Source organism: Hyla sarda, chromosome 1 (genome assembly GCF_029499605.1).
Source record: "Hyla sarda isolate aHylSar1 chromosome 1, aHylSar1.hap1, whole genome shotgun sequence".
Classification (NCBI taxonomy): domain Eukaryota; kingdom Metazoa; phylum Chordata; class Amphibia; order Anura; family Hylidae; genus Hyla; species Hyla sarda.
The window spans coordinates 62918979-62935291 of NC_079189.1; the positions used below are offsets into that span (position 1 = coordinate 62918979).

The window sequence follows — 16313 nt, forward strand, 5'->3', positions numbered from 1 at the left end:
GAGTATTGGGAGAATGTCATATGGTCAGATGAAACCAAAGTAGAACTTTTTGGTAAAAACTCAACTTGTCGTGTTTGGAGAAGAATGCCGAGGTGCATCCAAAGAACACCATACATACTGTGAAGCATGGAGGTGGAAACATCATGCTTTGGGGCTGTTTTTCTGCTAAGGGACCAGGACAACTGATCCCCATGTAAAGGAAAGAATGAATGGGGCCATGTATGGTGAGATTTTGAGTGAAAACCTCCTACCATCAGCAAGGGAATTGAAGATGATACGTTGCTGGGTCTTTCAGCATGACAATGACCCCAAACACACCGCCTGGGCAACAAAGGAGTGGCTTCATAAGAAGCATTTCAAGGTCCTTGGAGTGGCTAAGCCAGTCTCCAGATCTCAACCCCATATTTGGAGGGAGTTGAAAGTCTGTGTTGCCCAGCGAAAGCCCCAAAACATCACTGCTCTAGAGGAGATCTGCATGGAGGAATGGGCCAAAATACCAGCAACAGTGTGTGAAAACCTTGTTTAGACTTACAGAAAACTTTGACCTCTGTCATTGCCAACAAAGGGTATATAACAAAGTATTGAGATGAACTTTTGTTATTGACCAAATACTTATTTTCCACCATAATTTGCAAATAAATTCTTAAAAAAATCAGACAATGTGATTTTATGGATTTTTTTTCTCATTCTGTCTCTCATAGTTGAGGTATACCTATGATGAAAATTACAGGCCTTTCATCTATTTAAGTGGGAGAACTTGCACAATTGGTGGCTGACTAAATACTTTTTTGCCCCACTGTACAATTTACCTACTATTTCTATCCTCAATGGCTAAGGAGATGTCACATATTTAGGTCAACCAGTAGCCAGGGAGGTCTCTGTTAGTCCATTGGGCCTCATACAGCAAGTGGTCACATGATGCACAATAGGCACCTTTATATAGTAGTGTTAAATAGGTTTACAAATGGTTAAAATATCAGTCTTTCTAAACAAATGATACCCCAAAAGTAAAATATATTACAGCATCTTAATGCAAACGTCAAGGATTTCAAAACAGCGCCACGTCAGTCCACAGGTTGTTTCTGGTACTGAATCTCTTCTCTATTTAAGTAAATCTGTACTGCAACTCTAGACAAGGTCCATGGTCGGCACCGTTTTTGCAATACAAACAAAACCTGTCTACTCTTGGAAAACCTCTATAAAGATTGGAGATTTGGTTGTTTTTTTCAATTCCTTGCATTTCAACAACCATATATTTTATTTTTTTAATAATGGCTTTACGCTTCCCACACAGATATAAAGCTGGCCTTAGACAGGGGTCAGCCAAAAAGATATTCCTCCTGCTCCCCAAGCACATGCACACTTGGGTTCTGGAGAGGGAGAGGGTAGTAAGCCACTGCTATGTACTACTGCTGGTGGCCTCCCTCTCTCCCTCTAATCTTTCTTTACTCTGTCACTAGGGAAAAAGACAGGACACCTCATATACATTACATGGCTGGCAGGTCCCACCAAAATGAATAGGTTCAGCCTACATCAATCAAATGTCTTAGAAAGTAGAAGAAAATCTTCAGAAATCTAATAAATAAATAATAATAATAATAATAATAATAATAATAATAATAATAATAATAATAGAGAACATTAAAGCATGGATAAAATGCACCACAGAAATTCCAACGCACGCTTTTTTGTAGTGTATTTTATTCATGTTTTCTTGTTTCCTTTTTATTCATGTTTTCTGGTTTCCTTTTTATATAGATTTCTAAATGAAGACTTTCTGAGGATTTTAACTCAAAGACTGGAGACAATCTCATCTAGTCTCTTGAATGTTTGTCTTGTAACAGTAGAACAAAAAAAGAAGTCGGGGACTCACCGGAGCTGATTTTCAAGCAGTTTCTTCTTTATTAATACTCACATACATGGGGAGAGAAAGACGTACAGGGGGTACAGCTGTCTGGCAACGGGACCGTTTCACATGCTTCAAATGCTTCGTCTGGCCTGATGAAGCATGTGAAACATGTGAAACGGTCCCGTTGCCAGACAGCTGTACCCCCTGTACGTCTTTCTCTCCCCATGTATGTGAGTATTAATAAAGAAGAAACTGCTTGAAAATCAGCTCCGGTGAGTCCCCGACATCTTTTTTGTTCTACTGTTACAAGACCATTGCTTTGTGTCAAGTACGAGCACCACCAAGGTTTCACAGAAGCAGCCCACCCAGTTATCCCTTTTTCCACTAGTCCCATATTAACTTTACAGACTGAGCAGTGCCGATCTCACTTGCCCTCTTTACCTGTCTTGAATGTTTGTGATGGGGACCCAGCCCACAACTTTATGTAATCGGTGCCTCTGGATTGACATGGAGTTTTCCCAAGGGGATGAGGTACACTGATGGTGAGCTGAGCTGCATTTTTTTATCTTTTTTCCTGTCATCAGTCTTCTGTGCCCGGCCACCTGTAGGCTCGGTGGACCAGTAAACATGATAATTCTCTACTACACTGCTTTCCAACAAAGGGAAGGGTCATTGGTGTAATGGGCAAATTCTCCTAGATTTCAGACTACAGCTACCTGCAGTACCAATATGGTGGAAACAGTGATGTAAGGTGCTCCTTACACTGCGCTGATGCTTGTACTAATGTGTATGGTCGTGTTCTCCCAGTTCCCTCTCATTTCACAGGAAGAATATAACAACATGCAGCACTATTCTTCTCATCATGATGAAAGCTGCCGAACCCCTTTATAAGTTAATGTTGGACGTCGAGCACTTTTGATATTTGTCTTTTGTTGGGTCCGATATTTCCACCACTCTCCAGCTTCTCACCACCAGCTCCCTTGTGAAGTCGAAAACCCAAAGAGGAGCCGCAGGGGAGAGTATAGGAAAGTATTTTATGCCACCACTAATGCATTTGTTTTTGTTTTTTTTGTTTTTTTCTCTTAACACCTTTCACTTTATTTTTAGTCAGGTGATGAACACCGATAAAGTGAAACCACTGCTGTCATCAGAAACTCATTGACCGTCACTTTCATATTAATATATTATGTGCAGAGAAGACGCTTCCAATCAAATATTAATATCCTAACAAAGACTCCATGCCCGGCTTCAGTGCCCACACAAATTCACCTCCTCTGCACATTTAAAGAAAAATCCTTTGAAGAGTATTGAAAAAAACACTTTCAGATCCACAGCATGTTCTAAGTGCCACAAATAGATTTTTGCTAATTTTTCCAAGGACAGGGTTTAATAGGCCGTCATATACCAGGGGCCCAGTGTGTGGCAGTAATATACCAGGGGCCCAGTGTGTGGCAGTAATATACCAGGGGCCCAGTGTGTGGCAGTAATATACCAGGGGCCCAGTGTGTGGCAGTAATATACCAGGGGCCCAGTGTGTGGCAGTAATACACCAGGGGCCCAGTGTGTGGCAGTAATACACCAGGGGCCCAGTGTGTGGCAGTAATACACCAGGGGCCCAGTGTGTGGCAGTAATATACCAGGGGCACAGTGTGTGGCAGTAATATACCAGGGGCACAGTGTGTGGCAGTAATATACCAGGGGCCCAATGTGTGGCAGTAATATACCAGGGGCCCAATGTGTGGCAGTAATATACCAGGGGCCCAGTGTGTGGCAGTAATATACCAGGGGCACAGTGTGTGGCATTATTATATTCAGAGGGTACAGTGTGCGGTAGTATTATATTCAGGGGTACAGTGTGTGGTAGCATTATATTCAGGTGTACAGTGTATGGTAGTATTATATTCAGAGGGTACAGTGTGTGGCAGTAATATACCAGGGGCCCAGTGTGTGGCATTATTATATTCAGAGGGTACAGTGTGCGCCAGTATTATATTCAGGGGTACAATGTGTGGTAGTATTATATTCAGAGGGTACAGTGTGTGGCAGTATTATATTCAGAGGGTACAGTGTGTGGCAGTATTATATTCAGAGTTTACAATGTGCGCCGGTATTATATTCAGGGGTACAATATGCGGCGGTATTATATTCAGGGGTACAATGTGTGGCAGTATTATATTCAGAGAGTACAATGTGCGGCGGTATTATATTCAGGGGTACAATATGAGGTGGTATTATATTCAGGGGTACAATGTGTGGCAGTATTATATTCAGAGGGTACAGTGTGTGGCAGAATTATATTCAGGGGTACAGTGTGTGGCAGTATTATATTCAGAGGGTACAGTGTGTGGCAGTTTTATATTCATGGGTACAGTGTGTGGCATTATACAGGTCATACATCTTCCACACTCCAGTTGCTCATTTGCTCTTCCCTTCATGGCACGGAGGCCGCTGTGAACCAGGCCTTAGCGTTCAGCCTGCTCTAGACTGTGTTATGAAGCCTAAAGGCCTAGTAGCATCTCCAGGATAGCAATGTCATCAGATATCTAGTTCTTTCTCAGGTAAGGAGTCAGTTTTTTTTCCAGCGTTTTACTAAAATGTATATCCTGCTGAGGGCAGGAAAAAAAAAATGTAAAAAATAGCTATACTTACCAAGCCACGGATCCCCACAGCTCCCGTTTGGTTCTGCCTGGTCCCTGATCTTCTGTCTTCTTCCTGCTTCCAAGACAAGTACTTGGCCCAGGACCTGCCTGCTTAGCCAATCACTGGTGGAGACTGGACACCACTGCGCCCATTGATTATAGCTGACCCCTAAGGTCCTGCTCAAAGCGCCCATCTGAGAAGAATGGACTGAGGCAAATTGAAGCCCTGCCCCCAACAGGGTATGAATTTTAGCAAAACGTTGCATACAATAAGTTTACTAGAACTGCCACATCATGGAGAATATCTACCCACACCAGCTTTGTTAACTAGGGACCTTTGGTTTACTTTTCAGTATAAACTGTCATGGGTGAGCACATGACATTCTGGCCATTGGAAACATACATAGCATTTTTTAAGGGTTTCTCTTCTGCTGGCTCCTGTATTTTCAGTAGTCACTGATCGTCTGGCCATGATACAGAAAACTAGATACTTATATGTATTTTTTATTAATATCTAAAGTATCTAATTTTATTCTGAATGTAGATTTTTTTTCTCTGTACAATATTAGAGCCATACTCGTGCTTGAACCACTGTTCTAATTTGACCTGTTGTACTCTATGTTGTGGGCATGCTCTGTGCAGAGGTATGGAGCTATTGTTATTTCTGTGATTTTCTGTTTTCTGATGGAGGGGTCACCTTTCCCTGTAAGAGTGCGTTCACACGTACATAATCTGCTGCAGACTTTACTACCTATTGAAATCAATGTGTCTGCAGCAAATCTGCAATAGTGGACAATTAGTAGATATGCTGCAAAACCATTGTTGTCAAAGGGCAGCGAACTCTGCAGGAGAAGAATTCAAAGTGGATTATGTACATGTGAACGTACCGTAGTGACTTTTTTTTTTTTTAAACATCTAAATAAATTTTAACTATCTGTGGTAGGCAGTTAACTCTGCACGGCTATTCTAATATAGCCTTGCAGGGGCACAGAAATTGGCTCAAGCTAAAGTCAGTGTTTTACCATATACATACCACTCAATGATCACTGTGTATACAGCTCTGCGGGAAGCAATACTGTCTTGATTACTAAAAAATTTGTGGCACTGCTCTGAGCGGCAACAGTTAGAATATTAGCTATTACATTCCTGTATGGAGAGATTTATTAAGCTAATGTGTGGCACACTGCTACTAAGAAACTGTAGAGTAAATGACATTTACAGTCAGCGATGGGATCCAGCCAGTTCTGTTATATCAAAGCCATTCCCTAACCGAAAAGAGGCAGCACCCGGATCTGGTCTTGGGTTGTAAAGAGATGCAACGTACTTTGTGCAGTGGGGTCATCATCTACGATTTGCCCCTCCCAGTAGCTATTCCACCCATTTACACTGCTGCCCCTTGTCCTGCCAGTAAGGACAATGTTTGAGAATTGGGGCGGATTTGTTGCAGTTGGCAGTGGAGCAGGGTAGACTGAGGACAACAGTCCTGGGCGTATGTCAAAGAGGATACCAATGCTGTGTATGCCAAGGATGGTTCTTGGCACAGTACAGAGAAAACATGATATGGGGCACACAGTATTAGGAATAATATGGGTCACAATATATACTGAGGAGGGCCCAGTGCAAGTGAAGGCTAATACTGAGCTAAGTGCATGCCAAGGATAGACCTGGCATGGTCAAAATGAACGATGACACAAAGTATAGTGAAGATAGTTAGAAGACAATATATGCCTGGTGGCCCTTTATACATGTGGGCAATGAGGGAACGATGTGCAGGGGGTGATAAGGGCTCTGACCGATGGGGCGATGAGGGCTGAGAACATGGCAGTGATGTAATTCTGCAGGGTTGAGGAGGGCACAGTATGCATGGGTGATAAGGGAACACAGGGGCAAAGAGGGCATGGTATGCGTGGGTGATAAGGGTACAATAGGTGGGAGCTCTGACCGAAGGGCCACAAGGGCTGAGAACATGGCAGTGATAAAGATATGCAGTGAGGGCACAGTATGCATGGGTGATAAGGGTACGCAGGGGCAAAGAGGGCATGGTATGCTTGGGTGATAAGGGTACAATAGAATATGGCAGTGATAAAGATATGCAGTGTAAAGGAGGGCACAGTATGCATGGGTGATAAGGGTACAGTAGGTGTGGGTGATATGTGAACACAGAGGCACGGAGGGCATAGTATGCATTGGTGATAAGGGTACAGTAGGTGTGGGTGATATGTGAACACAGAGGCACGGAGGGCATAGTATGCATTGGTGATAAGGGTACAGTAGGTGTGGGTGATATGTGAACACAGAGGCACGGAGGGCATAGTATGCATTGGTGATAAGGGTACAGTAGGTGTGGGTGATATGTGAACACAGAGGCATGGAGGGCATAGTATGCATTGTTGATAAGGGTACAGTAGGTGTGGGTGATATGTGAACACAGAGGCACGGAGGGCATAGTATGCATTGGTGATAAGGGTACAGTAGGTGTGGGTGATATGTGAACACAGAGGCAAGGAGGGCGCAGTATGCATTGGTGATAAGGGTATGTGGAGGCTTGGAAAGAGTTATGGGGTGATAAAGGTACCCAGGGGCGAGGAGGGCATGGTATGTACAGTAGGTGTGGGTAATAGGGGTATGCAGGGATATTGGGCAGGTGAGGGCAACAAGGGCACAGAACAAGGGAGCAATTGTAGTGGGCAATGGTATAGTGGGGATGGCCCTCAGCACAATGTATGCCAAGGACCGCTCTGGCACAGAATAGGTGGGTAATGTGCACAGTATATGTAGAGGATCAGGGTATACTGAGCACAGTCTATAACGCAGTGTATGCCAAGGCCGGACACGGTGCATGTGGTATACATGGTGAGGATGGCACTAGGCCTGGTGCACCTGACAGGTTGGCACAAGGTCTATAGGTGGCACTGTATATACAATGTATACATGGTGAGGATGGCACTAGGCCTGGTGCACCTGACAGGTTGGCACAAGGTCTATAGGTGGCACTGTATATACAATGTATACATGGTGAGGATGGCACTAGGCCTGGTGCACCTGACAGGTTGGCACAGGGTCTATAGGTGGCACTGTATATACAATGTATACATGGTGAGGATGGAACTAGGCCTGGTGCACCTGGCAGGTTGGCACAGGGTCTATAGGTGGCACTGTATATACAATGTATACATGGTGAGGATGGCACTAGGCCTGGTGCACCTGGCAGCTTGGCACAGGGTCTATAGGTGGCACTGTATGTACAATGTATACATGGTGAGGATGGCACTAGGCCTGGTGCACCTGGCAGGTTGGCACAGGGTCTATAGGTGGCACTGTATATACAATGTATACATGGTGAGGGTGGCACTAGGCCTGGTGCACCTGACAGGTTGGCACAGGGTCTATAGGTGGCACTGTATATACAATGTATACATGGTGAGGATGGCACTAGGCCTGGTGCACCTGGCAGGGTGGCACAGGGTCTATAGGTGGCACTGTATATACAATGTATACATGGTGAGGATGGCACTAGGCCTGGTGCACCTGGCAGCTTGGCACAGGGTCTATAGGTGGCACTGTATGTACAATGTATACATGGTGAGGATGGCACTAGGCCTGGTGCACCTGGCAGGTTGGCACAGGGTCTATAGGTGGCACTGTATATACAATGTATACATGGTGAGGGTGGCACTAGGCCTGGTGCACCTGACAGGTTGGCACAGGGTCTATAGGTGGCACTGTATATACAATGTATACATGGTGAGGATGGCACTAGGCCTGGTGCACCTGGCAGGGTGGCACAGGGTCTATAGGTGGCACTGTATATACAATGTATACATGGTGAGGATGGCACTAGGCCTGGTGCACCTGGCAGCTTGGCACAGGGTCTATAGGTGGCACTGTATATACAATGTATACATGGTGAGGATGGCACTAGGCCTGGTGCACCTGGCAGGTTGGCACAGGCTCTATAGGTGGCACTGTATATACAATGTATACATGGTGAGGATGGCACTAGGCCTGGTGCACCTGGCAGGTTGGCACAGGGTCTATAGGTGGCACTGTATATACAATGTATACATGGTGAGGATGGCACTAGGCCTGGTGCACCTGGCAGGGTGGCACAGGGTCTATAGGTGGCACTGTATATACAATGTATACATGGTGAGGGTGGCACTAGGCCTGGTGCACCTGACAGGTTGGCACAGGGTCTATAGGTGGCACTGTATATACAATGTATACATGGTGAGGATGGCACTAGGCCTGGTGCACCTGGCAGGTTGGCACAGGGTCTATAGGTGGCACTGTATATACAATGTATACATGGTGAGGATGGCACTAGGCATGGTGCACCTGGCAGGTTGGCACAGGGTCTATAGGTGGCACTGTATATACAATGTATACATGGTGAGGATGGCACTAGGCCTGGTGCACCTGGCAGGGTGGCACAGGGTCTATAGGTGGCACTGTATATACAATGTATACATGGTGAGGATGGCACTAGGCCTGGTGCACCTGGCAGGTTGGCACAGGGTCTATAGGTGGCACTGTATATACAATGTATACATGGTGAGGATGGCACTAGGCCTGGTGCACCTGGCAGGTTGGCACAGGGTCTATAGGTGGCACTGTATATACAATGTATACATGGTGAGGATGGCACTAGGCCTGGTGCACCTGGCAGGTTGGCACAGGGTCTATAGGTGGCACTGTATATACAATGTATACATGGCGGCGATACTGACCTTCCCACATGCTCCGTCCCCTATGATGACTATCTTCAGCTGCCGGTCCTGACTCTCCTCCTCAGAGTCAGACATGTTGCTCTCTCACGGCTGCAGGATTATGACACCGGATTTACAGCAGCGCTAAGCAACCGGACGCCATGTTCACTGGAGGCTTGTCACTGGCTGCAGCTCCGGCACAAACCATCTTCTATCCTGGGGGAGGTGAGCAGACGAACAAGAGAGAGATGACCGAATCTCGGTCTTACATAGTATACACACCAACTAACGTCACACAGGCGATTATTTATAGCCGCGTCCTCCCCACTACTTACTGTATAGAGCGGCAGTGAATGGGAAAACTCCCCCTGCGCTTGGTGAAGTGGTTCCGTCCAGTCAGTGACGCCGCTTGGTTACTAAGGAGGGTGGTCAGGATACAGAGAGAGCGGGCACCTGGGGGCATAGCCGGTAGGAGGTTATCACTGGGGCACTGCTGGGTATATACCAAGGGTAGAGTGATGACAGAAGAGACTGGACCTTCACATAACTTTTTGTTTTGTGACCTTTTCAGGTTCCTCCAGCTGCAAAACTAACACTCCCAGCCTTCGGCTATCCGGACATGCTGGGACTTGTAGTTTTACAACAGCTGGAGGCACCCTGGTTGAGCAGAATGATGAAAAAAACAATTTGTTGCCCATAGCAACCAGTCCATAGCAACTTTGTTGCCCATAGCAACCAGTGTTTCCGTTTCATTTAATCATTTAAAGTGTACTCTGCATCTAGACATGTTATGTTATCCCCTATCGCAGTGGTCTTCAACCTGCGGACCTCCAGATGTTGCAAAACTACAACTCCCAGCATGCTCCCATAGGGACCTATAACACTGCACACACTGATATTTTACATTGTTCAATGGTTTCTCATAGGAAACCATTGATCAATGATTCTGCCGCTTGACTGCTCATGCCTGGATCTCAGGCACTGAGCAGTCATTCGGAGATCGGACAGCGAGGAGGCAGGTAGGGACCCTCCGGCTGTCCTGTAAGCTGTTCGGGACACCGCAATTTCGCTGCGGCTATCCCGAACAGCCCCCTGAGCTAACCGGCATTGTTTTGCTTTCACTTTAGACGCGGCGTTCAACTTTGAACGCCGCGTCTAAAGGGATAATAGCGCGTGGCACCGCTTTGTTAGAATCCGGGCCCAACCCGCTATGACACGGGGCCACGCCGTGTTATAGAACAGGAGCGGACTCAGTGCGTACAGGTACGCCCTGGGTCCTTAACAGGTTAAACATGAAGTTTTATTTGAGCTCATTTTCAATTCTATGTTACAGTAATGGCAGGTGTGTCAGGAAGAGTTCAACTTAATATAAAATTTGGGGTATTCTAGTTATTTTGTCCAATTCCTATAACTTTAAGGGGGCAGTTTTGCCTAGAAGAATTGACAAAAATCCCAGCATCTAGATTAGAGACAATCCCAGCGTCTATTAGAGACAAACCCCTCCCAAGAGCTTCTAAAGCATAAGAGAAACTAGCTCAGTCAGTGAAAAAGGGAATAACACATTTTTCAGATACATAAATGGAAAAAGGAAATTTAAACAAGGAATAATTAAATGAAAACAAAGGAATGAAGGTATGTAGAAGAGGATAAAGGAGTAGCCTCAATAAATCCTTATGTTCATCTTTTACAGAAGAAAGTGGAGGAAAAGGACCTCAGTTAGGATGGAAAACTATCGAATCATTTTCTGCTTGTGTCTTTACAGAGGAAGAAATTCTATGTCAGCTGTTACAGGGGCCTGATGGGATACACCTAAGGTTATTAGAAGAGCTTAGCAGTGTACTACCAAAAACAGATTTATTTAACCCCTTTGGGACGGAGCCCATTTTGATCCTAAGGACGGGAGCATTTTTTGCAAATCTGACCACTGTCACTTTAAGCATTAATAACTCTGGGACGCTTTTACTTATTAATTTGATTCTGAGATAGTTTTTTTGTGACATATTCTACTTTATGTTAGTGGTAAATTTTTGTCGATACTTGCATCATTTCTTGGTGAAAATTGTAAAAATGTCATGAAAATGTAGAAAATTTAGCATTTTTCTAACTTTGAAACTCTCTGCTTGTAAGGAAAATGGTCGTACCATATAAATTATATATTAATTCACATATTAAATATGTCTACTTTATGTTGCCATCATAAATTTGAGATGTTTTTACTTTTTGAAGACATTAGAAGGCTTCAAAGTTTAGCAGCAATTTTCCAATTTTTCTGGAAAATTTCAAAATCGGAATTTTCAGGGATCAGTTCAGTTTTGAAGTGAATTTGAGGGTCTTTATGTTAGTAATCCCCCATTATGAAAAATACACCCCTCAAAGTATTTTAACTGACATTCAGAAAGATTGTTAACCCTTTCGGTGTTTCACAGGAATAGCAGCAAAGTGGAGGAGAAAATTCAACATCTCCATTTTTTACACTAACATGTTATTGTAGCCCCATTTTTTTTTTCATTTTTACAAGGGATAAAAAGTGTAGACCAATTCCTCTTGAGTAAGGAAATACCTCATATGTGGATGTAAAGCGCTCTTTTGGTGCACTAGAGGGCTCAGAAGGGAATGAGCGACAATGGGCTTTTAGAGAGCGAATTTTGTTGAGATGGTTTTTGGGGGGCATTGGGGGTGCCAGAACAGGAAAAAAAAAACACATGGCACACTGTTTGGGAAACTACACCCCTCAAGGAACCTAACAAGGGGTATAGTGTGCCTTAAACCCTTCAGGACCAAGCCCATTTTGGCCTTAAGGACCAGAGCGTTTTTTGCACATCTGACCACTGTCACTTTAAACATTAATAACTCTGGAATGCTTTTAGTTATCATTCTGATTCCGAGATAGTTTTTCGTGACATATTCTACTTTAACATGGTGGTAAATTTTTGTGGTAACTTGCATCCTTTCCTTGTGAAAAATCCTAAAATTTGATGAAAAATTTGAAAATTTTGCATTTTTCTAACTTTGAAGCTCTCTGCTTGTAAGGAAAATGTATATTACAAATAAAAAAAATTTTTATTCACATATACAATATGTCTACTTTATGTTTGCATCATAAAAGTGACAAGTTTTTACTTTTGGAAGACACTAGAGGGCTTCAAAGTTCAGCAGCAATTTTTCAATTTTTCACAAAATTTTCAAACTCACTATTTTTCAGGGACCAGTTCAGGTTTGAAGTGGATTTGAAGGGTCTTCATATTAGAAATACCCCACAAAGACCCCATTATAAAAACTGCACCCCCCAAAGTATTCAAAATGACATTTAGTCATCATTTTAACCCTTTAGGTGTTTCACAGGAATAGAAGCAAAGTGAAGGAGAAAATTCACAATCTTAATTTTTTACACTCGCATGTTCTTGTAGACCCAATTTTTGAATTTTTATAAGGGGTAAAAGGAGAAAATGTATACTTATATTTGTAGCCCAATTTCTCTCGAGTAAGCACATACCTCATATGTCTATGTAAATTGTTCGGCGGGCGCAGTAGAGGGCTCAGAAGGGAAAGAGCGACAAGGGGATTTTGGAGAGTACGTTTTTCTGAAATGGTTTTTGGGGGGCATGTTGCATTTAGGAAGCCCCTATGGTGCCAGAACAGCAAAAAACCCTCACATGGCATACCATTTTGGAAACTAGACCCCTTGAGGAACATAACAAGGAATAAAGTGAGCCTTAATACCCCACAGGTGTTTCACGACTTTGGCATATGTAAAAAAATATATATTTTTTTTCACTAAAATGTGTGTTTCCCCCCCCAAATTTCACATTTTTCCAAGGATTAATAGCAGGAAATACCCCCCAATATTTGTAACCCCTTCTCTTCTGAGTATGGAGGTACCCCATAAGTTGACCTGAAGTGCACTATGGGCGAACTACAATGCTCAGAAGAGAAGGAGTCATATTTGGCTTTTTGAGAGCAAATTTTCCTCGGGGGGCATGTCGCATTTAGGAAGCCCCTATGGTGCCAGAACAGCAAAAAAAAAAACACATGGCATACCATTTTGGAAACTAGACCCCTTGAGGAATGTAACAAGGAATAAAGTGAGCCTTATTACCCCACAGGTGTTTCACGACTTTTGCATATGTAAAAAAAAAAAAAAAATTACACTAAAATGTGTGTTTCCCCCCAAATTTCACATTTTTGCAAGGGTTAATAGCAGGAAATACTCCCCAATATTTGTAACCCCTTCTCTTCTGAGTATGAAGGTACCCCATAAGTGGACCTGAAGTGCACTATGGGCGAACTACAATGGTCAGAAGAGAAGGAGTCATATTTGGCTTTTTGAGAGCAAATTTTGCATATCGCATTTAGGAAGCCCCTATGGTGCCAGAACAGCAAAAAAAAACACATGGCATACCATTTTGGAAACGAGACCCCTTGAGGAACGTAACAAGGGATACAGTGAGCATTTGCCCCCCACTGGTGTCTGACAGATCTTTGGAACAGTGGGCTGTACAAGTTTTCATTTTCACGGACCACTGTTCCAAAGATCCGTCAGACACCTGTGGGGGGTAAATTCTCACTGCACCCCTCATTACATTCCGTGAGGGGTGTCGTTTCCGAAATGGGGTCATATGTGGGTTTTTGTTTTTTTTGCGTTTGTCAAAACCGCTGTAACAATCAGCCACCCCTGTGCAAATCACCTCAAATGTACATGGCGCACTCTCCCTTCTGGGCCTTGTTGTGCGCCCCCAGAGCACTTTGCGCTCACATATGGGGTATCTCTGTAGTCGGGAGAAATTGCGTTACAAATTTTGGGGGGCTTTTTTCCCTTTTACCTCTTGTGAAAATGTAAAGTATAGGGCAACATCAGCATGTTAGTGTAAAAAATTTAATTTTTTTACACTAACATTCTGGTGTAGACCCCAACATTTCCTTTTCATGAAGGGTTAAAGAAGAAAAAGCCCCCCAAACCTTGTAACGCAATTTCTCCCGAGTACGGAGATACCCCATATGTCGCCCTAAACTGTTGCCTTGAAATACGACAGGGCTCCAAAGTGAGAGCGCCGTGCGCATTTGAGGCCTAAATTAGGGATTTGCATAGGGGTGGACATAGGGGTATTCTACGCCAGTGATTCCCAAACAGGGTGCCTCCAGCTGTTGCAAAACTCCCAGCATGCGTGGACAGTCAACGGCTGTCCGGCAATACTGGGAGTTGTTGTTTTTCAACAGCTGGAGGCTCTGCTTTGGAAACAGTGGTGTACCGGACGTTCTTATTGGGGGAGGGGGGCTGTGTAGGGGTATGTGTATATGTAGTGTTTTTAACTTTTTATTTTATTTTGTGTTAGTGTAGTGTAGTGTTTTTAGGGTACAGTCACATGGGCGGGGGATTACAGCTAGTTTCCCAGCGCAAAATTTGCTGCATCTCAAGATGCGAGAAACCCACTGTAAAAGCCTCGCCCATGTGAATGTACCCTGTACATTCAAGGGGGTGGCGGGGGGGGGGGGGGGGGTTTGCACCAGCTGTTGCAAAACCACAACTCCCAGCATGCATGGTCTGTTAGTGCATGCTGGGAGTCATAGTTTTGCAACAGCTGGAGGCACACAGGTTAGGAAACACTGAGTTAGAAACAGACAATGTTTCCCAACCAGTGTGTCTCCAGTTGTTGCAAAACTACAACTCCCAGCATGCCCAGACAGCTGAAGGGCATGCTGGGAGTTGTAGTTCGGCAACATCTGTAGGGCCAGATGTTGCTGAACTAAAACTCCCAGCATGCCTGGACAGTCAGTGCATACTGGGAGTTGTAGTTTTGCAACAGCTGGAAGAGCACAGATTGGAAACCATTATACAATGGTCTCCAAACTGGGGCCCTTCAGATGTTGCAAAACTACAACTCCCAGCATGCATGGTCTGTTAGTGCATGCTGGGAGTTATAGTTTTGCAACAGCTGGAGGCACACAGGTTAGGAAACACTGAGTTAGAAACAATGTTTCCCAACCAGTGTGTCTCCAGTTGTTGCAAAACTACAACTCCCAGCATGCCCAGACAGCTGAATGGCATGCTGGGAGTTGTAGTTCGGCAACATCTGAAGGGCCAGATGTTGCTGAACTAAAACTCCCAGCATGCCTGGACAGTCAGTGCATGCTGGGAGTTGTAGTTTTGCAACAGCTGGAAGAGCACAGATTGGAGACCATTATACAATGGTCTCCAAACGGGGGCCCTCCAGATGTTGCAAAACTACAACTCCCAGCATGCCCAGACAGCCAAAGGCTGTCTAGGCATGCTGGGAGTTGTAGTTTTCAGACTCCTAGAAGCAGCAGTGAAGATCTTCACTGCTGCCTCTGAGGACCACATACTTACCTGCCGGTCCCGTCGCTGCTCGTCCACGTGGCCGGTCCCGCGCTGCTCCTCGGTCCCGCCGCTGGATCAGGTAAGTCCGCCGGTCCCCACGTGTTCCCCCCGAATGCCGCAGGTCCCCGCGAGCCCCTGCAGCCTTCGTTCCCCGTTCTGCCCGACTTCCAGGGGCGGGCAGTGCGGGGGATCTGAACTTTCACCCCAGATCACTGTGATTGGTCCACAGGGACCAATCACAGTGATCGCTGACCAGGACCATCAATGGATGGTCCTGGGGGGTGAAGCAGAAGTTGTCCCCTGCTGGAAACAGCGGGACTTCTGCCAGTTAACCCGTGCGATGCTGCGCATCGCCGGGTTAACTGAATGTCATTTATAAACGCCGGGATGCGCGAACGCACTGCACAACCCGGCGTTTATATATGACATTCTGCGGGAAGGGGTTAATACCCCACAGGTGATTGACGAACTTTCATTAAATTGGGACACGAAAATGAAAAATTTCATTTTGTTCACTAAAATGCTGGTGTTACCCCAAATTTTTCATTTTTACAAGGTGTGATAGGAGAAAATGCCCGCCAAAATTTGTAACCCAATTTCTCTCGAGAATGGAAATACTTCATATGTGGATTTAAAGTGTTCTGCGAGCGCACTAGAGGGCTCAGAAGGAAAGGAGCGACATTGGGCTTTTGGAGAGGGAATTTTGCTGAAATGGTTTTGGGAGGGCATGTCGCATTTAGGAAGCCCCTATGATGCCAGAACAGCAAAAATAAATAAAACAC

General features: G+C 44.7%; 1 protein-coding gene across 3 annotated transcripts in view; it reads right to left on the reverse strand.

The window, feature by feature from the left end:
- Nucleotides 1-9510, reverse strand: part of RAB28 (RAB28, member RAS oncogene family) — a 175469-nt gene extending 165959 nt beyond the window's left edge. Inside the window, exon 1 of one of the 3 annotated variants that reach the window (XM_056555159.1) lies at nucleotides 9219-9510. In XM_056555159.1, coding sequence (XP_056411134.1) covers nucleotides 9219-9293 — 75 coding nt within the window. In that variant the 5' untranslated portion in view covers nucleotides 9294-9510. The remainder of the gene's footprint in view (nucleotides 1-9218) is intronic. The other 2 variants (XM_056555158.1, XM_056555157.1) reach the window with 2 other exon arrangements.
- Between the last annotated feature and the right edge of the window lie 6803 nt (nucleotides 9511-16313).